This window comes from Onthophagus taurus, chromosome 7 (assembly GCF_036711975.1).
Source record: "Onthophagus taurus isolate NC chromosome 7, IU_Otau_3.0, whole genome shotgun sequence".
Taxonomy (NCBI): domain Eukaryota; kingdom Metazoa; phylum Arthropoda; class Insecta; order Coleoptera; family Scarabaeidae; genus Onthophagus; species Onthophagus taurus.
Window position 1 is genome coordinate 23,571,751 of NC_091972.1, and position 25,631 is coordinate 23,597,381.

General features: G+C 33.4%; 1 protein-coding gene and 1 long non-coding RNA gene across 3 annotated transcripts in view; one reads left to right on the top strand and one right to left on the bottom strand.

The window, feature by feature from the left end:
• LOC111425848 (MAP7 domain-containg protein plexus) overlaps window positions 1-25,631 on the bottom strand; it is a 79,046-nt gene that overhangs the window by 40,145 nt on the left and 13,270 nt on the right. For both annotated transcript variants that reach the window (XM_023060135.2, XM_023060124.2), the window contains exons 2-3: window positions 12,966-13,498; window positions 67-957 (exon numbers count right to left, since the gene is read on the bottom strand). In XM_023060135.2, the coding sequence (XP_022915903.2) occupies window positions 67-957; window positions 12,966-13,469 (1,395 nt within the window). In that variant the 5' untranslated portion in view covers window positions 13,470-13,498. The remainder of the gene's footprint in view (window positions 1-66; window positions 958-12,965; window positions 13,499-25,631) is intronic.
• LOC139430699 (uncharacterized) lies at window positions 912-1,903 on the top strand. Its single transcript, XR_011641081.1, has 2 exons — window positions 912-990; window positions 1,106-1,903. It is a non-coding gene; the product is annotated as an uncharacterized lncRNA (long non-coding RNA).

Consider the following 25,631-nt stretch of genomic DNA (forward strand, 5'->3'; position numbering starts at 1 on the left):
ATAAGGTTATCCTAACTCCCATGAGAATTATATTTATAATTATATTTATATATATAAAATTCTTACCTTTGCCATTTGCCTTAATTCATTAGCAGCTTGTTTCTTCTTACTAACAGTAATCGATTTACTCGTTTCATAAGGTTTATATCGTATATCAGACCCAGAACTGTTAGCTGGAGACTTAACAACGGCCGGTCTAGAATTACTATTGTGGTACTGATTTGCATCGCCGATCGAAACGTGATTACTCAACATTCCGCTACCATCTCCACCGTAAACTTTGTGTTTCTGCGGCACCGATTTATAGCAAATGGAGCAGACTTGGACCATACCTTGTGGACTGACCGGGCTGGCTCCTTGAGGCGCTTTCAACGTTTGAATGTAAGGTATATATGGTTCATTATCCGGATTTTCGCAGCAATAAAGAAGCCTTAAGCTACGCGATGGATACTCTAAGCTGCAAATATAACATACGAACGTCGTCGTATCAATCGCGGGAGCTTGACGTTTTCTTAAAGTGTAGTTTCGATCAGCGTGCGGTGTTCCTTTTGCTTGAAACGCGTGCCATTGTTGTAGTAGATGTTCCTGGCATTCGATGCAAGCTTGTACTTTACATTGTTGGTCCATAGGGCTGGATCGCGGTGGTCGGGGATGTAGCATAAGGCTGGGATAGAACGGTTCCGCTGAGTTGAGTTTTGCTTGTTTTGCTGATATGTAAACCAGACTCCCTTTTTTAAACTCGTCTCCACAGGCGTAACAGACTTCGGTTGTAGAATTTTTATCAGGCATACTTAGATCTAGGATATCCGTACCGGTTGAAGAATTGGAGTTTTGGCTATGATACACTTGGATGGATGAGGATAATGGGGAACTGCGGGTACTTGAACTGTGAGTGAGGTCTAGCGCTGCAGGCTCGTCTTCGCGATCAATAAGAACGCTGCTTGAATCGGTTATCATCTGTAATAAATGAAAATGATGTGAATGTATTATGTAAGTAAAATGTATCTAAAAATAGGGGCAGGTTATTTGTTAAAAATACAAGTTAATCAAAATATTTCATCGATAATCCATAATCAATGAGACAAAGCACTTTTTCTTGTTCTAGAGTCAACGAAGGTCTGCGAGGTCAGGCGGTTATCAAGGCGGGTCACGTAAAGGTCGTCTCATCTGCCCTCTCCGAGTAGCTTTCCATATAAATACCGACTCAGGGGCTCCGAATCGATAAACAACGTGTTGCAACGCAATTAATCAACAAATGGCGACCCAAAAGGAAGAGAGGAGATTAAGCGATTTTCTCGTCGCGTTTCGATTTAACCCCGCTTTATAAAAGAGCTCTATTTTTACCGATTGTTTATTTATCTGGACCGGAGGTCTCCGCGATATCGACACACATTTAAACCGAAAACCGCCAGTGGCATTTGCGAGTTTGCATAGCGCGCCGAAGCATCGATAAGAGAAGAGAGAACGACGCGCTCGGAGCGCAACATAAATATTTACGATGTTCCCCTTTAATTGGCTTCCGATTTTAGAATGGACGACTAACCGCCGGGCTATTTGTAGCCCCGTCGGACACGTTTACGTTCCGGAAATAACCGGATACGAGATTTTAATTGCTCGAGCAAAGCTCGTTTATAATAGCGCACCTTTTCACGCATTGGTCGTAACGAATTTCTTAAGGAAGACACCCGAAATACTAACAATATTTATCGGCGACCTCAAAATGTTTTTATAATATAGAGTTAATCGTTAAAATACATTAGAGATAATTTTGTTTTTCACCGCGTTGAACGGAAATTAGTGTTCAAATTGAAGGTGAAAATCGAAAGCTAATTACCTTCAAGAATTTAATAGGAAATTGTAAAACTAGATCTGATAACATTACTTAAAGAGAAATACCAGTATATTTGTTTTGTTTTTTATTTTTCCTGTTGAAACCTTCTTCTGTTGGAAAATTTTAAAGCACTTTTATAACAGCGCTATTTTTAATTTTGATGGATTTTACAATCACTTATGTGAATAGAAATATGACGAACATACATAACATAAACAAGGAGTAAAAATAATCGTTCAAGTCAAGGAAAGTATTTATTTAGAAATTAATTATATTTTAACGACAAACTTGTTATTTCCACATCCAATAAAAGTCGAGGGTTCTTTATGATACCTATTAAAATTCTTAAATTAGTAGTTGAGTAGCTATGAAGTAAGTTTTACGTTATAGGTAGAATTGTAACATAATATAGTTTTTTTTTTAATTTACACGTTTTCACTTCAATATCGTATTTCGGTACAAATATTTGAAAAATGTTCTATTGAAAAATAATAATTATGCCATAATCATGTTTTTCGATTAAAAAACATGCAATCCGGTTCACTTAAATTGAAGTTCAATTTAATATTTAGTGTATCGTTTCAGATAAAACAAAATACAATTTTGTAATTGTTGATTGATAACAAATCTTTTGATCTAATCTAATCGAATTGTTACAAGGGGTGTATGGTAAATAGAGTAGGAGATCGCGTAATGCAAGATCTCCAGTGTCTCAATTCACACTTGTCCTGGGTCCAAGCGCCACACCCCACAGTGTTAGCAAGTTTGAAATTACCGGCCATAACATGATTTTACTAATTTTCTTTTTTAATATTTTGGCAAATGGGGATCGTTAAGTTATATCGTAATACTCGCTACTCAATAACCACTTTTTATTAACTTCAACTCTGGATAAAAATGACATGTAAAGTTAACACTTATTTTGCATATCAATTTCTAAAAATATTTGATTCATATTGAGAAACGATTGTAAACATATTAAAAATTTACAATCCCTTATGAAATTTCGCTATAAATTTATACTGTATGTGTTGTTTATGTAACGCTGTAATAGCTTCTTGAATTTATTTATCTTTTTCTCAACACTGTTCATAAACAGATTTTATTTGCAATGTTAAACTTTAATTTAAACTACAAAAAAAGTCCCACGCGATCCCAGGTTGAAATTTGTCTTTTTATGTAGTTTCAAGCCTATACTTTCCGTTCCTAAACAAATAAATTGCGCATTTTCAATAAAATGGCTAATATACAGGGTGGTGTCTACGGATATTCGACAGTGAATACTGAAAGTTAGTTTTGAAACTATCTGCTTTGAAAATGATGAAGAAAGAAATAATTTTTTATCGTCAATTGCAACTAATATTGAAATTCAGGGCCGATTTTTGGGCCCCAGAAAAGTCTAATATTACCATTTAAGCATTATGTATAATAATAATGTTTATTGTCTCAAAAACAAGTATTTACATAAATATATACATTCATAACAAATATAGACATCAAAGCAAACGGATCAATTTATCGCAATAAGCGATATCTTCCAAGAGACCCAACTGGTAACAGTGTATATGTAATTTTAAATAAATAATTATGGCTACCAAAAAAGTAATACTAAATGATGTACTAATAGGACTGAGCGAATGAGCATATTTGAGTTATGTAACGGATCGACAGTCAGTTACTACAAGGAAGGAAATAGACACAAAAAAAGTGCAGTAAAAGATAGATGAAAGGCAGACTAAAGAAGAAAACAAACCTAGCTGGATTGCGAACAACAGCAGGCAAATCGTTCCACAACGCAATCGACTGCAGTATAAAAGATCTGTGGTAGATTTCAGTACTATGGACTGGAAACATGAGTGTAGAGTCCGACATTGATCGAGTGGGCAGGTCATGTGATGCTAAAAAGTGAAAGGCATCGGACAAATTTAAAGCAGGAGTGCGGGTATGGACAATTTTGTACAACATAATAAGCATGCGAAATGATCTACGACTCTAGCAAGTCATCATCTGCAGGTTGTTACGATATGGAGTAATGTGCTGAAACTTTCTTAAATCAAAAATGTACCGTATACAATTGTTCTGAAGTCTTTCCAATTTACCCCGAAGGGCTGCGGACAACTCGGGATACGCAGCATCGGCATAATCAATGTGTGGGAAAATGAGAGAATAACAAAGATTACGACGTACAAACAGGAGGTAGGCAGCAGCGAAGTTTTTTCAAAGTATGAAAACGGAAGTAAACCTTCTTACACTCTCCCTGAACTTGTGGCCGCCAAGACATAGCCGAATCCATTACCACACCAAGATTTTTGACAGTATTAGAAAACGGAATAACGGTGTTGCCAAGCCTCAGGTTTCATACAGTTTTCAGTATTTCATTAATAGTATTCTGCCTAGTTATGTTACCAACCACCACAGGAAGATCCGCAAATATGTATATTATATGCCTATGCAATATCAAACCAGAACCGGGCCCCTGTAGGTGCAGGGCCTGATGCGCGCGCCTCAAGCGCCTACTGGTTAATCCAGCCCTGTTGAAATTGTAAAACACAGTGAGGACGTGTTTAAGACGTGATAAAGAGGTTAAAAAAAATTTTAAAACAGTATGTTAACCCCTTCCGTACCAGAATTAAATTTTATAAAACGTCATTTATCATCCAGCGGTACTTTTAAGTCCCACTTAAATTCTAATAATCACGTTAGTTTTGATTAGCTGAACGTATGTATATTTTGCAACACTTTTAAGTACCGCTGGTAGACAAAGGGTTAAAATACTAAATTTGCTTATGGGTTAAAACATAATTTATGGTTATCATTACATTATTAAACATTTGTCACAAATTAACACAGAAACAGATAATAGCGTAGTTTACTCTATTATTGCAAATAAAATAGTAACAGTATTTTGTAACTGCTATTTTTTCGCAAACAGCTACATGAAAAATACTCAGAGTTCAATATATTTTTTGATGTACAATTAAAAAGTGTAATAATAACTGTAGCGTTTAAAATAACGAAGTTATTTAAACATGGATTAAAAACACATGGTTGTTTAATTTATTTTATCCACGACTGCTTGGGTAAGTCATCATTACCGCACTCATTTGAGGTGATTTGAGTTACGTAATGAAGTTCATTACCGCACTGGTTTCATTACGTAACGCATTTTTAGCCTAATCAGAACAGACTTAATTTATTAAAACGAGCAACAATACAAAAGAAAAAGTGTTATCTACTTACAGAGAAACAATACTATTTATTATAAACATTAATTGTTACGTTTTTACATTTCGAAACACTTATTCCAGATGAGTAAACATGTTGTTGAAACTGACAATTCAAAATTGTCAACAATCATTTCAAAATATTTTTATAAATGTCAAATAGACTTCTTTAAAGAAACTGATTTTTTAGTAATTTTTAGCAGTCGTAGATAAAATGCTGTATATCACACGTGGGCTAGAGCATAATCACAGTACTCGTGTGATTACACGACTCGGTCTACGACCTCGTCGTGCAATTCTCCACACTCGTACAGTAATTATGTTTCTAGCCCACTTGTAATATAAATAACTATTATCTACGACTGCTTGGATAAGTCATCATTACCGCACTCATTTGAGGTGATTTGAGTTACGTAATGAAAATTTTTTAGGGGCGCAAATATGTAATTTTAAATTACATATTTGCGAGCCTATAAAAAAAAATTTCACATTTTGTCATTTCTAAAACAAGTAAGAAAACTAAAATAAGAAAACTAAGTTATTTACAATAAATATCATCGTTTAAGTGCAGTTTTTAATTTACTTAATTCACACGATCATAAAAATACACAACTCCAACTATTATAAATATGTTTTATTGTACCATGATCTAGGATATTTTTAATTGGATGTAAACTGTCGATTTAACATCGAAAAACGGCGATTCTTTTTTAGAGAAAAATAAAAGTTTTCTTCAAAACTCCGCCATTTTGTAAAATTTCAATATTTCTGTAAAATCATAGGTCATAGTACGGAGAATATCTTCTAATTTAACATCGATATTAGTTTTTTTATTTTAGGTTCTGAATTGACTGTTATAGCAGCAGCAGTGGAAGAACTTTTTTTTATGAGTGTTTCGAGAGATAGCGCATAAGTCGCTAAAATGTTACTATTTTTCTATGAAAAAATTATTGTGTATAGTTCGATAATAGACAAATACATTCTTAAAGTTTCAAAACATTCGATGAAATACTTAATAAACAAAATTCCAAACATCACCTAAATTCTTTAGCAATCACACTGGTATAGTCACTTAAATCACAAGAAAATGCAACTTTATAAAAACAAAAAGATCGCTACGTGGAATGTACGTAGCCTATACATGATGCGAATGTGTATAATGCGAACTAACGAATGTTTAAGCAAGGTGAGACGGCCAACTCACTCAGTATGGGAACTCTCAGGACAGAAAACGACATCTGGAGACTACTCTGACGGCTATATACTAGGTAGCGCAAAAGTCATCAGTAAGATTATAGATGTCAACAAGATATAGATCGCTATACTCCTAAAGAACGCGGAATAATTGTTTCGATTCTTTTACGGAATAATTTGTCGGTGCAGCGTAAATTTCGGAGCAGATATCCCGGCAGTCCAACATTAACTGGGCAAATACTACGGCATTTAGCCACTCGCTTTGAAGAGTGTGGGACAACATGAGATGCTGCCAGGTCTAGCCGGTACCGGAGCAGCCGTTCTGTTGAGAATACCGCGGCTGTGGCCAAACGACTACTACGGACGGCGACTACTACAGAGCCATGCTCAACGACATCCTTAATTGGATGAATTGGGACTAGGGAACATGTGGTTCCAACAGGATGTAGCAACGGCGCGAGCCGCAACCAACATTCTGAAGGCTGCATTTCCGGGTCACCTTACCTCTCATTTTGGCGATTTGCACTGGCCGGTAAGATCGTCCGATTCAACCGTTAAGTATGTCCCGAGAAAGCAAGGTTCGAATATTTAGACCAGAGGAGATGAATACGCTAATGTCATTAACAGGATATACCGCATCCAGGACACTGTAAGTATACCACATGTTGAATGTATGGAAGTCTCAAGACTACTAACAATAAGATGGAATGCCAAGAGCAAACAGACCAGAACTATTTTCAATTCTGATGGCAAATATTTTGTAACAAGTGCTTCTCGATGCAAAAAACAATGGATAATTAATATATCCTCATTCAATTCTTTAACATGTGCTACAAATCCTTTTAGATATCCAGTCATAGCTGGAGCACCATCTGTACAAATGCCAATGACTTCCATGAAACTTTAATTTCTTCTAAATATGAACTGATTACATCAAAAATATGTTTGCCAGTTGTAAAATGAGGTAACTCCCTAAAATATATAAATCTAAAATAAATAGATCATCAAATGAAATTTCTAGATCATCAAATTTCTGTAGCAACATAAAAATTGTTTAATTATATCATTTTCGTGAATAAATCTAACGAATGCAATTAATTGAGCTTTCTTTCTTGTAATATCTGTTGTTTCGTCGATTTGTAGAGCAAAATTTGAATTTGCAATTTGCAAATTTTACTTGTACCGGGCATGGGCTCATTAACTTGGCCGCTAACTTATCATTATCACTATTATCATCGTTAAGCTTTCTTCTTTTTAACCATTTATACATTTTCAGTTCAGTTCACTCATATTAATGAAATGGGGGCGTTTAATTCTGGATACTGTCACTAATACCGTTCCTTTCGATTACAGAACTCATTTTGGTCGTTCTGTTACAGGAACCTATCTGTTCCTGGACAAAACTAAAAAGGTTAAAAGGATTTTTCTTTTTAAATCATATTATTTAATAATATTAACATAATTATATATCTAAAATTTGGCGGCACACTTTTAGAATTTCGCGGCACACAAAAGTGCCGCGGCACAGTGGTTGAGAATCACTGCCCTAGAAGACCTTTTATACGATGACATGAAAGCTAGAACTCAACTTCCCAGCATAGACTATGTTTAATTAAACAAGACAAACGTCTTAAAGTAAGAAGAAGAATTGTTACTGATTATCTTAACCATCTCTTATTACATCACATAAAACTCTACCCTACGCTAGCAGGTACCTGTTACACCATATTCGAGATTAATAAATGTTACAAGTTTATTAAAAGATTAAAAAATGTTTTAAATGTTACATTTTCTAAAATATATAAATCTGAAATAAATAGATAATCAAATTTCTAGATCATCAAAATTCTGTAGCAAAAAAAGGTGTCTATAAACTTCGGGTCATAAAACAACGATACTAGGATTCTGATGCCCATCAGGTGGGCATCAGAGACCTGCATGAATGGTTCATTCGCCCGAATAAAACGTTCACAGAAAAACGAATGGTGAATCAACAAAAGCTCAAAATTTGTCTAAACTTGTTCAAAACCGTCTAAAATGATCAAAATGTGGCTCTACATTAAATGATTTTGGACAAATTTTGGGCTTTTAAATAATTTTAAACTTATTTTGAATATTTGTAATAATTTTTAGACAGTTTTGTATTTTTTCAGCAAAGTTTTAAATTTCAATAACTATTTAACTTCATGCACGGCACTACATTATTCACACTTCGAATCGTTTAATATGATTCGACATGTGAGCCATTCGCTGCAGGCCTCGGAGTCGACAATACAGTAACTTAAGAAAGAACACCACACAACATGATTCACAGTAACTAGGGTAAAACGTCAGTAATTGACCGTTGGGCAGTGTTTAACCGTTTTTATAAAAAAAATTTCAAAAATAAGGATCCAAGGAATATCTAAAAAAAAAAATAAATCTATCCATAAATAGCCACCAGTCTCTTCTCCACCCCCTACTACGCAAAAAGTCCACAATCATACCGTTCTTGAGTTCTTGTTGTTTAATTTCGCGCAAACTGTCGGCCTATTCACATCGTGCTAAAAAGGGTAATTTTTATATTTAGAAATTCGCCCAAACAAGTACTATTCAGCCTTTTTTGCATGTATGGGTTTTTTTTTTGTTTCCAGTGATCTAATAATGTTTTCTATTGGTTATATTAAAAAATTACCGCTTTAATTAATTATTTGTTAATATAAAGCCGGTCAAAGACTACTAGTTCTAAATTTAATGAAAAATTAGTATTTGACCGGTTAAATACTAGACGAATTGGTTGTTTTATAATCTCACAAGTATCTATATTTCATTAATAAAATGGAAAAATTTGTAATACCTGTTTTTAAAACTTGTATATTTCCGTTTAAATTGTTTAGTATTTGACCAAAACTTTTATACTTTAAAAGTAAGATACAATCAGTTTAAATATGCGGTCAATTACTGATTCTTCTTTTGGTCATTTATAGGACACAAACAGGTCAAACACTGAGTTTTTTAACCGATTTTAAATTTTATAAATATTTAAGCCTAGTATAAATAAATATAAGTGTAAATGTTCGGTTCTTTTAAATTTTTTTAAATCTTTTTTATAACAATAAAAGTAATTGAACACACTTAAGCAGTAATCAATCTGTAAAATTAAAAGGATAAAAGGTTGGTCAAATACTGACTCTTATGGCGGTCAATTATTATCAAACAATGGAAAAACCTATATAGAAAATGTAGCAAATATGAATCAGGTTAACAGTGAACAAGATCTTCATCAAAAGGCTCTCGATGCAAGAAGTAGGGGTTTATCTTATGAAAAAGCAGGCAAGATGTTTAATGTACCAAAGTCAACTCTTATTTATAAAGAAAAAGGAAAAACACCAAAGCAGAGGACAATGGGCCCACCAGCATTTTTAAATTCTGATGAAGAGAAACTACTGATTGAATGGTTGTTTCATTCAGCATTCCTGTTACAAAAAGCCAGTTGGAAAACACAAAATTTGGATGAAAAGTTAAGTCAAGAACATTTTGCTCCGTTTAAAGAGTCAAAAAATATAAACATTTTTTGTGAACAAAATCGTATGACAAATAATGAAGATGAATATTATATTAAGAATCGGTCAAACATTTACGGTTTTAAGGTCAAAGACTAGATATTATTGGTCAAATAATGTAACCAAAGTGGTCAAACACTAAATGCGAAATACTGTTTTACTTTTTAACTTTTTTAAAATATTACTTTATGATGTTACATTTTATATGTAGGGTAAGCAACTTTAAATGAATCAGATGTGTATTTAATTATATTTTGATCATTTTATGTAAAGGCAGAGGGATCTACAAGAAAAATAATATGACTCGGTCAAACATTAACATTAAAAAATCCTTAACAGGTCAAACACTGGTGCGTTTACCCTATTGACGAATGAAGGCAACACCCAAGTAGCGAATCAGTGACTGACAAAAACTGTTTAAAATCGAACATCTTTGGTAGCTATACCGAAAAGCTACAAGAATACAAAGTGGTATAAGTTGATAGGCTGTCGCAGCTGTTGTCATAAATAAAACTAAGTTGTTTCTGAAGAAGATTTCAACATGGCACCCGATACGTCAAATACTGTCTTAATAGATTGTGCAAATTATATTTTACGTTAGGCGGAGGGTTTTTAACAGTTATAGAGTTACCATAAAGTAAGACGAAAAGTGAATAGAATGTTGTTATTTTTCAATGTTGTGTTTATAACTCGGATACTTAAAAAAAATTGTATTTAGAATAAATACGCAACGCTGAAAGATTTAAACAAAAAGACAGTATTAGGGAGTAAAATTGCGGTAAACAGTGGAGAACATAAGAAACCATTACTATATTACATTTATCTACAATAAGAATCAGTGTGTTAAAAACCTATTATAAAAGAATTACTAGAAGTAATAAATATTTACAATGTGATTCAAATAGAAAAATAACTATGTAAATTAAACAGAAAATTTTAAAATAATAGATAATTTGTGTTTTTTAAACTCTTATAATGTTATAAACTTTTTATCCATAACATATCATTAATTTCTGTTTGTTAGTACTCTTATTCCGAGTGCGGGAAGTTAGCCCCCCATTTTTTGATTTTTAAATTTTTCATTGTTGTTCTAGATTGTTCTAGAGTTGTTCTACATTGTTCCAAAGAGGCAAATAGAAAAAATAAAAACTCGACGAGAAAATCGAAAAAACGGGTTTTTTCAGTAGCCCCCCATTTTTGGAAATATCATATTTTCTTAGTTGTTCTGGGCTGTTCTAGTTGTTCTAGTTATTGTTCTAGAAAATCAAAATTATGGGATACATCATTACGAAGTTATAACTAAAAATAGGTTTGGCTGCCAAAATGTCTAGCTGATTACTGTGACCATAGTTTTTCTATTTTCAATTCCATATTACAAATATATACTTATTATACCTAAAGCAATCTGGAACAGCTATTATTTTCACTAGAACAACTCTATAGAGGATACTTTACTCTTTGAAAATTAAAGTTTTTGGAAGTTTCAGTCAGTAATTCTTGCGTCATTAAATTGCAAGCATCTTGCGGCTTTTAAATTACACAATAACAATTAAAAAACATATATATAACGATCTAAAATAACTCAAACTTTGCCAATTCAAATTGTTCTAGACGTGTTTTACGTTTAAACTAGGGAAAAAAAGGTTTTTCTGGTGACATTAATTTTGCAAAATCATATCTTCTTAAAAATACAACAACATGCAGACCAAAAAAGAAAAATAATAAATCAACAAATGAATAATCCAACTATTCGATCAGCAAAAAAAGTACACTATTTGTATTATACATTATATATTAAAATTAAATATCTGTATCCCACCCACACAGAAATATATTTATATTCACATAAGAACCGATACAGAGCAAGGACATCTAGAAGACAATAAATTAAGATGATTTAAAGTAACTTACCTTTATATCAAGTTGTACACCTGAGGAGTTATAGGTCGTCATAGTTGGCTCTTAAATTTTTAAAAAGTTCAATATCTTCGTAATACATTAAGGTAGAAAAACCAAATTTGGTATACATTACGTGTACACCAAGGGTATTAATTGGTAGCAAATTGAACTCAATTGAGGCATTTCAAAGAGTTGATTAAGGGTGATGGTACCCTAAATTTTGACAGATTTTTTTAACCTTTTGGCGGATTTCATACATTACTACAATGCGATCAAGAAAGCCGGTCCGTTGGAAAGTGTTTTCCCAAGCGCTTGATACCAATTAACAAAAGGGTTTTTTTTTTATTTAAGTTGCGTTGAATCATCTTAATTTATTGTAATCTACATATCCCTGCTGTGTGTCGGTTCTTATGTGAATCACCCTGTATAAATATATCTCTGTGTGGGTGGGACACAGAGATATTTAGTTTTTAATACATAATGTATAATACAAATAGTGTATTTTTGTTTTCTGATCGAATAGGTGGATTATTCATTTGTTGATTTATTATTTTTCTTTTTAGGTCTGCATTTTTCTGTATTTTTAGGAAGATATGATTTTGCAAAATTAATGTTTTGCAAAACCGTTTGTTCCCTAGTTTAAACGTAAAACACACCTAGAACAATTTGAATCGGCAAAGTTTGAGTTATTTTAGATCGTTATATATATGTTTTTTAATTGTTATTGTGTAATTTAAAAGCCGCAAGATGCTTGCAATTTAATGACGCAAGAATTACTGACTGAAACTTCCAAAAACTTTAATTTTCAAAGAGTAAAGTGTCCTTTATAGAGTTGTTCTACTGAAAATAATAGCTGTTCCAGATTGCTATACTTGTTCCTTGATAATAAGTATATATTTGTAATATGGAATTGAAAATAGAAAAACTATAGTCACAGTAATCAGCTAGACATTTTGTAATGCTGTATCCCATAATTTTGGTTTTCTAGAACAATAACTAGAACAACTAGAACAACCCAGAACAACAAAGAAAATCTGATGTTTCCAAAAATGGGGGCTAGTCGAAAAACCCGTTTTTTCGATTTTCTCGCCGAGTTTTTATTTTTTCTATTTGCCGCTTTGGAACAAAATAGAACAACTCTAGAACAATCTAGAACAACAATGAAAAATTTAAAAATCAAAAAATGGGGGGCTAACTTCTCACACTCCCTCATTCCACATCTTGTCTACTTTTAAAATAAAAGTCTGATATTATTTCTCATTAGAGAATACTTACTGGAGTAATCTTCGGCGAAGGACTAATTCTAATCGGTTGATCTTCACGAGGAGCGCCCGGTACGGTCGTCCTAATGCTAAGGCCCCCCGAGGAACCGCCCTCGTTGCCTAAACCGAGCAGTTGTGCTGCGTACTCGCCCTGCAGGCCCATCTCCGCTCCAGTATACGCGCCGTTGTCAACACGTTTCAACCAGTACATGCGCTCGACGTGAGGCCGATTCGTGCGCTCGTACGCGTCCCACTGCTGCAGCAACAGCGAGTAGCAGAGGTAGCAAGCGGGTACAGAAGCGGCCCCATCACCCCTCTTCACCGGACAACAGCCGGCCGGCGGCTCGTGCGTCTCCAGAAACGGGAAGTACGGCTCGGACGGCTTCGTAGGATTCTGTTTCGCGCTCAACCAGTACGATTGTTGGTGGCCGCGATTGCCACAGACGAAACAGGTCTCCGACGGCGGTTCAACCGATGGGGGCGGTGGACCATCGCGTTTCAAGTGCAATTTGTCCATTGTGGTGTCAATAAGAACCCCACTTGGTTCTGAAAAGAAAAAAAAATATAATAATTAATTTATTCATTAAAGCATTTTATTTATGAATGGAAATATATTTCAGCAGCTTTACTTTACTAACAATATTCTATTAAATTAGAATAATCCGGTTTCATTAGGATAGGATTTGCAATGTCACAAACTGATGTCTTCGTGCCGGGTGGCACGTTCATACCCAACAGCTTATGGCAACGAACGTGTACTGGTATGGAGGAACGGAATGGAATAATCAATCACGTATTCACGACCGACTACTACTGCTACTCGCTGTGACTATGCGATTTGATTGTTTGATTTACGAGCCGAAGTGTTGCTTATTGTCGGTAATGGAAATACAAACGTATTTGTCGAAAATGGAGGCCAGAACGTGGGCGTTGTCCTAAATAGCGACCCATTTTTAACGTCCTTTCCGAACGTTTTGTTTTTCAACTTTACCATTGTTCCACGTAAAACAACTATAACTGTAATTTTAAATTGAATCGAACAAAGAAACATTAAGAAAAGTGAGAAAAACTCTAACCGTTTGTTATTTTATATTTTTATTTATTTGTGGTTGAATCGTTTTTAATAATTCTTAGCGCTATCTTTGCGCTGCGTGTTGTTTTATTTAACAATCGTAATAGCCAGTAATAAAATTTTTATCTGTAAACGTAGGCGCTCACACAAAAAGCACGTTTTTAAACATAATCTCACTCACGTTTACAATTATTGTTTAATTTCTATTTGATGTTGCGTGTTTCGAACAACAAATAAGAAACTTATCACAACACTTCAAATACATATATGATAGTTATTTAAACTAGGTACTTTACTTTAATAGAGATAAATATGGAATTGTTTCATCACCAAAAAATATATATACAGGGTGTTTCAGGTTTTTGTAGCAGGAGTTTAACAGTCGATAGATCTTTTAAAATTAACACAAAACTTCATATAGCTCGACAAACGCTTTATTTTGGAGAAACAGGGTGTTCAAATTATATTTTTAAATTGATTTTTATTTAATATTACACGTGTTCACGTTAGACAATATTTTTGTCGTGCAGCAACTGATAAAAAAATCGAATGATTATGACTTCCCAATGCTCTTATTATTTGTAGACTTTGAGAAAGCGTTTGACAATGTAAGAACAGAAACAATCTTACAGGTCATACAAACGTCTGGTATGGAAGATCAGTATATCCGTATATTAAACTACATACATCGTATATTACAAAGAGGAAAAAACTTTTTATTACTGAATTTTCAAACTTATCTCAGCATAAATAATGCGTCGGATATGTTCAAACCACTAAATCGCACGAATTTTATACTCTAACAATAGAGAGTCTAGAGAGTGTAGAATTTGTATTTACATCACTTTTCTATGGTTACATATCATTAATTGAACTTTGAAAAATTTTTAGTTTAGAAAAAAGGTCAAATTTTTACATAAAAATAGGAATAATTGGTTAACTTCTATAGTTAAAGTATAAAATTCGTACGATTTAGTGGTTTGAACATATCCGACGCATTATTTATGCTGAAATAAGTTTGAAAAATCGGTAATAAAAATTCTTTTCCTCTTTGTTACTCTATCCGGGGACATACTCAAAACTAATAACACAAAACTAAACATCGAAATGAACAATAATAAAAGGACAATAACTCTAGGAAATGGACTGAAGCAAGATGATGTGACTTCTGCAAAGCTATTCAATGCAGTATTGAAAACAATGTTTGTAGAAGAAGAATGGAAAGACCTGGGAATAAGAATAAATGGGCAATGGTTGAACAGGCTAAAGTTTGCAGATAAAATAGTACTTATAGGAAAAAACGAAACGGAAGTAAAATGCTGGAAACAATATCGAGAAGAGGGAAGCAAACTGGTCTGGAGTTAAATATGAGCAAGACAAAAGCAATGTACGTAAATTGTGAACAAAAAAATAAAATAATTGTTAATGCAAAGGAAATCGACAAAGTAGAGCATTTCGTATATCTAGGACAAAAGATTACAACTAAAAACACGGGAGAAGAAATAACACGGAGAATGGCAATGGGATGGCAAATGTTTAACAAATACAAAAATATATGGAAATCAAACATAGAAATGTCGAAAAAGAAAAAAATGTGGGAAATGTGTGTCCTCCCTGTCATGATTTATGGATGCGAAACATGGATATTAACAAACAAAATAATTAATAAGATTAGAGTAACAGCAAGGGCAATGCATGGAAGGATGACTGGCATTACGAAGAAAGAAAAAAAAACAAAAGAATGGATAACGGAAAAGTCAAACATCGAGGATATTGGAAGAATAGTATTGGATCGAAAATGGAATTGGGCGGGTCATATTATAAGAGTACAAGATGAGAGATGGACCAAGAAAATCTTAGAATGGTACCCAATAGACAAAAAGAGAAGAAAAGGAAGACCAACTGCCAGCTGGGAAGATGAGTTTAAGAGGAGTTGTGGAGGAGTAACATGGCACAGGGTAGCTTGGGACCGACAAGAATGGAAGAGAATGAAGGAGATGTACAAGGAACTTTACACGGACTTTACAAAGAGGCTTTACACGGACTAATATCAAGAGCATACGAACTCAGTCACCGAAAAAGTCACCAATTCATTCATTCATTTCGATTCTATTCAAATTTGGTATAGGAGGATATATATGAGGTTTTTTGGCATAAGAAAGGCGATTATGGAGTCCGTTCTACTATAGCCAGTAACGCTCTGTAACGTATTCTTTACGGATTAAAATAACAATAACTTTTCTGACAGTATACTTTTTGGCTTTTTGAATAAAAATTCTTATTCTCTGTACTTTTTTAAGCAAAAAGGGTACTCTTATCAAAATGCGCTAAAGTTACTGAAGAAATTAACTGAATTCTTATGACAAAATTAGGAGCAGAGTGAACACTTATAATTCCTAAACTTTTCTTCCTCGTAACTAAGTCTTATGAATATTATTGCTAATGCTTCATCAGCCTGTACAGCATATGTTTCTACTGTCACTAGATTTGAGGTCCTAGGTTTTTTTGTGATTCTCACAAATAATCTTAAGACAGTACTAATTTTATCTGCATCGATATTTTTTGGTTTCAATCTCTCCCTTTAAAATGAGAAAGACCTTTCTTTGTCGTATTTAAATCTTCCATGGTAATTCAATCAATAGCTTTCAATGTTATTTTTTCTAATCGATTCTGAAGCCATTTTGTAAAATCTACGGCCAATCTTTCGGGTCTAGTGGAAAAAGACCACTTCGTTTAAAACAATTTCTAGTACTTTCTGGCAAAGTAAACGAACGTAAGTAGAAGTGGTTCAATTCTCTGGACCATTTTCATATTGCTTCTTCTGTAATTATTGCGCGTGATTTTGACAGAGCTTCGGGCTCCCGAAAGACAATATTTTGTCGTCTACAAAATGCCTTAAACCACTTGTCCCCAGGCATGCTGTCTTTGAATTGTGTTCGTCTTTCGTATGTATTACTTTTTACAATGTGTTGAACCGATTTGAACAATTCTTCCTTCTTCAAGGGGAATTCTGTCATAGATGAATGCTTTAGCCACAAAGATAACTTTTGTCTTGTTCCCATACCATTATGAATTGCATCTGTTAAAGATGTTTCTGAATATCATTCTTGGAAACACTTTATTTTTGGTTTTGACTGACATTACTAGTTCTAGGTCTAGTGTTAGTTCTAGTGATAGTTATTATGTGATAGTTATTATGTTTTTTAATAATGAAATAAACCTTATAGCAGAAACTGTAATTCATTTTTTACGTGGTGGGCATGACGATTTTAGAAATAAAGATGTTAGGTGTGACGACTATGTTCGCATGTGGCAAAACGAATCGCACATCAGGTTGTCCACATACGCGCTTAAGAGGTTAAGTATACAGGGTCAGTCAGAAAGTTATGACGAAACAAAATTACGTTTTCTTTAATGGAATACCCTGTATGAACTTTTGTATCTCATCAATCTCATCATTTTTCACTAGCTATCTTACCTTCTAAATTCATAATTTATAATAATTAACTTAAATATATATAATGAGATAATTTTTTATTGTTATAAAGCAGTCTTTCTCAAAGTAGGAGCCGGGCGTGATGTGCGCCCGGCTGTTTGCATGTATGACTTATTCCTGTCGGTGCGTGTTGTATTTTAAACCTATAAAAACGCGCTTATTTCTATTTTATTTTCATTAGTATTTTCGGTCCCAACGCGTAATCGTTAGCAAGTTTTTTATAGCCACAAATCTTTAATTAAGTTTAAGTCAAGATATTTGTAACGACAAAATTACGATGTCGGAAGCAAAAAGGAAGAGACGGCAATACAATCCGGATTTATAGAAAATCTCGCAAATCCCTCTTCGGCTATGTGCCTTGTTTGCCTTCTAGGTTACAAGATCATTTTAACAAAATGCATTCTGATAAAAACAGACAAAAATGTGGCCTATTTTCATGAGCTGAAAAAGAAGTACGCAGATCAGCCAACTGTTTAAAAACTTTTTTCAGCGGCTTTTAAACAAGACTTCGTACAAAATCTCTTTGTTAATTGCTCAAACAGGAAAACTACACACAATTGGGGAGGAGCTAATTTTACCAGCAGTAAAAGAAGTTATACCTACAGTGCTTCATAAACCATTATTAAAAAAATTCATAAAGTAATAGTTCCGTACAATGACGAATTGATGAGATGGCTGAAAACATCCATGTCATTCATTGTGCAAGCATCTGAAAACTAATCAATTTTCAATTCAGTTGGATAAGGACTTTACGGAGCAATGAAGCATTGTTGTTGTCATACGTGAGGTTTATGTCAAGAACTATTGTTTGCTAGAAATTTAGAGATAGATACAAAAGGAGAAACAATATTTAATACACTAGAAAAGGTTTGTGATGAGAAGAAAATTCGCTTGCAGAACATTATATCAGCTGCTACGAATGGCGCTCCGGCTATGACAAAGCGTCATAAAGGGTTCATAGCATATTTAAACCTAGAATAATAACCCACGTAAAATTTACGTATTAATATTCCTCAAACGATTGTTTTATTCAAGATGTTAGCACCTAGCGCTCTGTCGTGTCAGAAGTGCTTTCCCCCCGTCTTCCTTTACGACGGAAATGTGCCGACACTTTACTTTTTTGTTTCGCATGCAGCTTTTGTAGGTGCGAGACTAGAGTACGTGTACTTAGTAATTACGTTTGTACATGAGACGTACATTTGACGTGGCGTTAGTAATAAGCAGACGGAAAAATGTCGAAAAACAGCAAATTAGATCGAAATAGGCCACTCATAGATCAAGAATTACAGAATGATACTGTGGGAGCCAGTGATTTTAGTGATGTGAGTGACAATGAAGAAGATAAAGTAACCCGCAACATCACAATGGATAACTGGTTTACCAGTATTCTCTTGGTAACGAAACTATTGAATAAACCAGACCAGGAGATGGCCTCTTTGTTTTTTCTACAATATGGTCAACATTGCAGCAGTTAATTCCTATGTCATATATAATCATAAAAGAGGTCAGAAACCATTATCAAGGCAAGAATTTGTTCTTAAACTTCAAGAACAACTCACTACTTTTCCCTGTCAAAAAATTGAATTTTGGTACTTGTTTGACTCGTTTTTACAGTCTGTTTAACACTGTGATAGTGTTTTTGGAAAAAAAGACACGGAATTGCACGACAACCTCATCGCATCAAAGAATGATATTGCGTACTTTGCAAACTTGTATAAATTGTTTAATGATACAATATCAAGGTGATGACGTAAACTTGATTAAAACAAAAAATGTTGTTGCTGCTTTCATAGCCAAACTGACACAATTTTTCAATTTATCCTAATTTATCAGTTGCATCTTTGAACAACGATGATTTGCTTGCTTACTGCCAACATTTGGAGAACCTTTATAGTGATTTCCAAGAACGATTTCAGGACATTTTAAAATTGGAAATACCAGATTGGGTGTTGGATCTTTTTTCAAATGTTAACACAGCAGGATCATCTCAGTTGGACGAAGAACTAATAGAACTGACAACAAATGTGGAAATAAAAAAAATCAAATTTAAAAACACACATTAGCTTAGTTTTAAAATTTAAATATTTGTTTTAATATGAATAAAGGTTTTGCTAAATAATGTTTCCAAAGTTGAGTTTTATTGGTCTTATTAGAACAGTTCGTTACTAGAATATAATATACTAATAATAATTGCGTAGCGATTTTCTACTTGGGATAAAGTTAAAAATTTAAGGGGCGCTAGAAAATATTTGATTCTCACAGTAGACGAGAAAGAAATTAGTTTGAGAACCTCTGGCCTAACGTAATTCTAATTGAAATTAAGTTATCCTTTATTGGTCGAATTGAATTATTTTGGATTATATGGCCCAAATATTTTACTGAATCGGATTTAAAAAAAATTACATTTTGAAAACTTTAATCTAAAGCCTTCTTTTTTTATTGCTTTGAAAAGTTTTGTAAGATGTTCAATATGTTCGGAAAATGTTTTTGAAAATATTAACATCTATATAATTTACTGTAAAATCTGTGAGTTTATGTGTTCTTATTATATTACGTCTATAAAATTGTAATAGAATCATTGTTAGATTGTTAGAATTAATTTAAATTAAAAACATTGAATGTCGTTTTATAATGAGATAATTTTTTATTGTTATAAAGTGATCAATTTATTAAAAAAACGCTTCTGGGTTTCTCTAAAAATAAGAAAAACGACATCAATGTTTTTAATTTAAATTAATTCCAACAATCTAACAATGATTCTATTACAATTTTATAAACGTACGCGACGTGTGTTTTTTAAATTCGTTGTCTTCTTGCTAATCTTGTTATGCAGGGTGTTTCATTTAAAATGGCATATGTCATTTTGATAATGCATGAAAGAGCGGATAAGAAATGCATGCATAAATAGCAGTCATGAAAACCTTTTAAGATGTAAAGAAAGTTTTTGTAGAAGGGTTAAGAAATGTATTGAAGTGGCTGGGGAAATATTTGAACATTTATTATACATTTTATACTTGTTGTTGATTAATAGTATAGTTTAATCATTTTTTTTAAATAAACAATATTTAAAACTATTTGAATAAAAAAAATTAATAAATAATTGGTATAAGTTGCCTTTATACATCGATTAAATGCTCAAAATGATGACCATTCACTTCTAAACATTTCTGAATTCTCATTGAAAACGTAAAAAAATGCTTGGCAATGTGCAGAGAACATTGCCAAGCATTTTTTCAGTTATTGAGTCGCAAGCTGCTCTGATACGGTTTTTCATATTGTTTGGTGTTGTTGGAACCTGGTTGTAAACTTTCTCTTTGAGGTAACCCCAAAGAAAGAAATCGGGAGAAATTAAGTCGGGTGATCTAGCTGGCTAATTCACCGGTCCATTACGTCTTATCCATTTTTCAGGAAACATTTCGTCTAAAACTTTTCTTGCGGCTAGAGCATAATGAGATGGACATCCATCATGCTGATACCATAGCGCAAGTCTTCGCTCCAGAGTAAGGTCTTCCAACAAAACCGGTAAATCGTTCAACAAAAAATTCCGATACTTTTTTCCATTCAAATTGCCATCAATAAAAAAAGGTCCAATTATGTTATTGCCAACAATGCCGCACCAGACATTAACTGACCAAGGTTTTTGATGATCAACTTGTCTTAGCAAACGAGGATTTTCATGTGACCAGTAGTGCATGTTATGACGATTTACTTGGTCGTGATTGGTGAAAGAGCATTCGTCGGAAAATAGTACATTGAAGAAAAAAATTTCATTCAATCATAATTTTTCCATACCCAAGTACAAAATTGCACACGATTTTCGAAATCATCGCATATGTCATTTTACATGAAACACCCGGTATATGACACTCTTGTTTTTACTATATTTTAAAAAGTCACACTAAATAGTTTCTTTACATACATTTTTAATATTTATAATTTTTTTATTGAAAATATTTTAAGCATCAGTGTATTTTTTCTTTCGTTATCAGAACCGATTTTATCTAGGCTAATAATAACACGTATAAAAATTTACTCAATTTATATTTGTTCCACTTCACCTGAAGCTCGGTTTGGATAACAACATTAAAATAGTATTAGGAAAATGATTGTGATATGAACCGGTTTTAACCAGATTTTGTACACGGTACTTATTTAATGATTTTTTTACATTTTTTTTCCGATTTGGTACAGTGATTATTGGAGATAATTTGTAATAAAACATTTTAGGTTAACTTAACACATGTGTTTCACAAAGTAAAGTAGTCTCGTAATGCATCCAGAGATTACATATGTTTAATTAAATTATCCATTAGCAAGCTTTGTTTAAGTCAATTTAAATAAAAACAAATTTTTCCTCTTTCTTGCATTTTTTATTTTATTGTATTTCTATATCGATTTCGAGGATACATATTAGGTTACAACTAGATATATTATACGCTTATGGTTCCCCATTTTAAAGCATTTCTCCCGCAAAAATTTAAACTGTAGCACTGTACCCTTTGTAACATTGTTCCCTAGCTTAAGTATATAGATATATTGTGAAGTTTTTTCCACCTTCGCACTTCAACTTGATTCTAAAGAAGGTTAGAAAATGTTTAAAAACGCCCAAAGAAAAAAAATTTTTTTTGTTAAGAATTTTTTCGATTAATTTTATATTTATACACTGGATTGAATACAGTACAGCAAACTGTATGGTTTGTTCGTCTCTTCCACAAATGGTAACCAAGCGGATTATTTTAGGGAACAACCGCAATACCGGTCCATATTATTCTTCAATATGCATCATGTCATATGCTTTACAATCGTATCATTTACAATTCTCGTGAAATTTACTATACCAATACATATTTCATATTTGAAATTTGCACTAGGTATTTTATATTATTATCTATTAAACCACCATTAAAAAGCGTTATTTGAGTTTAATTTAATTAAATAATAAAAGAATCTTTAAAACTATTCCACATTTTAGTATTTTCTTACTGCCAGCTACTTACTTTAATACGTTGACTCTTCTCTCGGTCAATATGATCGAGAAATTTTTCTTAACAACGCCGACTCGGTCAATGTGACCGAATCACTTTTTCTCATCTTAAACTCCAGATATTCAGCATTTAATAATTTTGACCATGTAGACTGACGACCGTAGTGATGTTTTTTTATTCAAACAATTAATGCACAAATGAGGCAACCTTCACATTCTTTACAGTAGGTTCGAATCCTTTAACATCCTCGCTACACACCACCCATGATTTGTTTTTATTGTTTCGTAACACATCTTGCAGACAGGATTTACATCTCTCTTTCAGACAGTTGACGTGTACGACGATTTCTGTTTGATGTAACAGCTTGCATTTTTTCTCCTGGAGAAAGGCGAGCATTGCATAAACCATAAGTAATTAATAGAGGAATTTAGATGTAAAGATGAAAATTTATTAAATGTTCAGGATCAGTGTTACATATGTTTCGACTCACAGCAAAGTCGTCATCAGGCGCGACGTCAGATGGGTTTACAGGAGAAGGATATAGAGTATTGATCTCATTACAAATATTAATGTTTAAACAAAATTATCTCGTATTTAAACGATCCAACTAAATGTTACGGCACTATAAATCAACGGAAAGAATTTTTTCTTCTTCGAATAGTCAGATATTAGATCACAAGTCAATTGGGCACACATTAAAAATTGAATAAGTAATTGTTTTCGAAAATCCAAGATGATAGATCAACACGCATTTATTCAATAAAATATCAAAAGCTACGTTTCGATACCATTCGGCAGTTTTTCTATGTGGTGACTGGTATAATTATATTTGATCTAAGTGATTAACAGGTAATTTCCCTTTATTGTAAACAAATACCACTTCCGCTTATTTATTTGTTTGTCCTCAACGATTTCGTACTTAAATTTGCGAATTTAATTTATTTTATTAATTTTTTGGACGTAACGCCTATCTCTCTTCAGGAAAGAACAGTTCCCTTACGATTTTCTTTTGCAATATATTCACTCAAGGTGCCAATTAAATGTATTTGTCTATGTAGCAATTCTTCTGCCAAAGATAGACTAGTGTACCAATTGTCTTTTTATTACAATTTATTAATGTCGTTTTTGCGTTTGAATGTTCATCGCATACCGGATACAAGATTTTCTAGTTTTACGTTGTTTCTGTTTCATATCTCTATACTAACGATAGAAGTTCGACGACTGTTATGAGGTACTTTAGATCCTTCTGATGCTACTGTAATTCGTCTTCCAGGCACCGTTTGAATTGCATCTCGAAGAAAATGATTTCTGATCATAAGTGAATTGCTACTACGAAGTTTAATTGCAGGCAAACATAGTTGGTTAGAGAGATCTTTCAGAAAATTTCTGCGTTGATCTTTGGATCTCAAATATAGATTGTGTTCTCCATAATTTATGTAAGAAACTGATCCACTGATGTCGAGTATATTATAAAAGAATGCTAGAGGTCAGCGCAACGTCCTTCCTTTGACAGTATACTCGCGCCCAACATTTTATCTATGACATCTACACCGCCTGCAATTTTATTATACTTGACTATCTTAGGTTTAGCTACTTGTATGTCTTCCACACCCCAATCATATGCATCTAAAAGCACAACCACCTTATTCTTCTCTGGCACGTATAAACATACTGTTGCATCCCGATTATATGCAAAATGTTCGGACTTGTTTTTTTTCAATCACTTCATGCGTATTTCCTTTGCAGTTTTTCCTCAAAATGCTAATTAGATGTCACTAGCAACTCTTCTGCCAATGATAGACTAGTGTACCAATTTTCCGTGGCCACGGTTCTTCCGCAATCCAGCAATGACTCGGCTTTATTACGCAGTTTCATTACTACTCTGAATGGCGTCCTTTGCGATTGCCGGCATAAATTTCTATGTTGTAAGTATAGCCTCCATTAAAAATTGCTGTAATTTTAAATATTTACACTTATAAATCTTATAATATTAAAATCAGTCAAGAACAATATCACACAGCAGTATAGAATGAAGGCTAATAGAGAACTATTATATAATTAGCCAGATATAGTAAAAATAATAAAGTCAGAAAGATTGAGATGGGTCGACAATGTTCGGAGACAAGAGAAACGTATCTTCAAGTTGGTATGGGAAGAGTCCCCAAAGGGAAGACCAAGGATAAAGTGGGGATATAATATTGCAGTAAATCTACGGACTCTAAATATAGAACGACCAGAGGAACTAATGTTGGACCCCAGCAAATGGAGACAAATTGAAAAGTCAACTAAAACCTATCCTGGGTTGCAATGCTACTCAGAGAGAGAGAACTAGCGATTCATCAATGTATATTGTTTTGCTAGGATAGATACTGGGACATAGCTGCAGAAGCAAATTCATTTTGAAACATTGGCTCCCTGCTCCAATAATCTACTAGATGTGGTAGACGAACTATTCCCATATAAATAATTAGTCCAAAGAAAATGCTTCATATATTTTTTGCTTATAATAAAAAAAATATATCACATACGCAGCCAGACACTGGCAGCTTATCACTGCCAGACAAATTATTCAAGATATCCACAACGATCTGATGTGTGAGTGGTCGTTTTGTGTCCCAATTTAGATTTCGTGACATGTTTTTGTACCAACAACATTCAAACAAAACCTAGTTGGACACTGAGGTACCTTCCGCGCATGTTCAGGAGTTGATCGCATTGGCGTAAACCGTGTGATATTTTACCCTGGACACATTGCCACAAATATCTTTACAGAAATGATAATTTAATGTTAATTGAATTGGATGGGCACGAAGACTGAGGTCTATAGCCCTTTTGGACTCTTTTTTATATTTATTTTATATATGTATTTCTTTTCGTATTTGTTATTGTTATAATTTTTTTATATAAGTCCAAATAAATATCTTGTTTTCTTCTTCTTCTTGAATTGGATGTTAATTTTGAAAATTTTCGTCGTGGGACCTTTGCGCAACATACCCAAAAAACTGAATATTTTGTCCACATATGTAATGGCCCCGAACTTAAAATTCGTTAAAAAGGTTCTGGCTGTGAATGTGTTAAATCTAGTTGAAGTTAAAGATAAGTATGAAAAATATTTAAAATGATTCA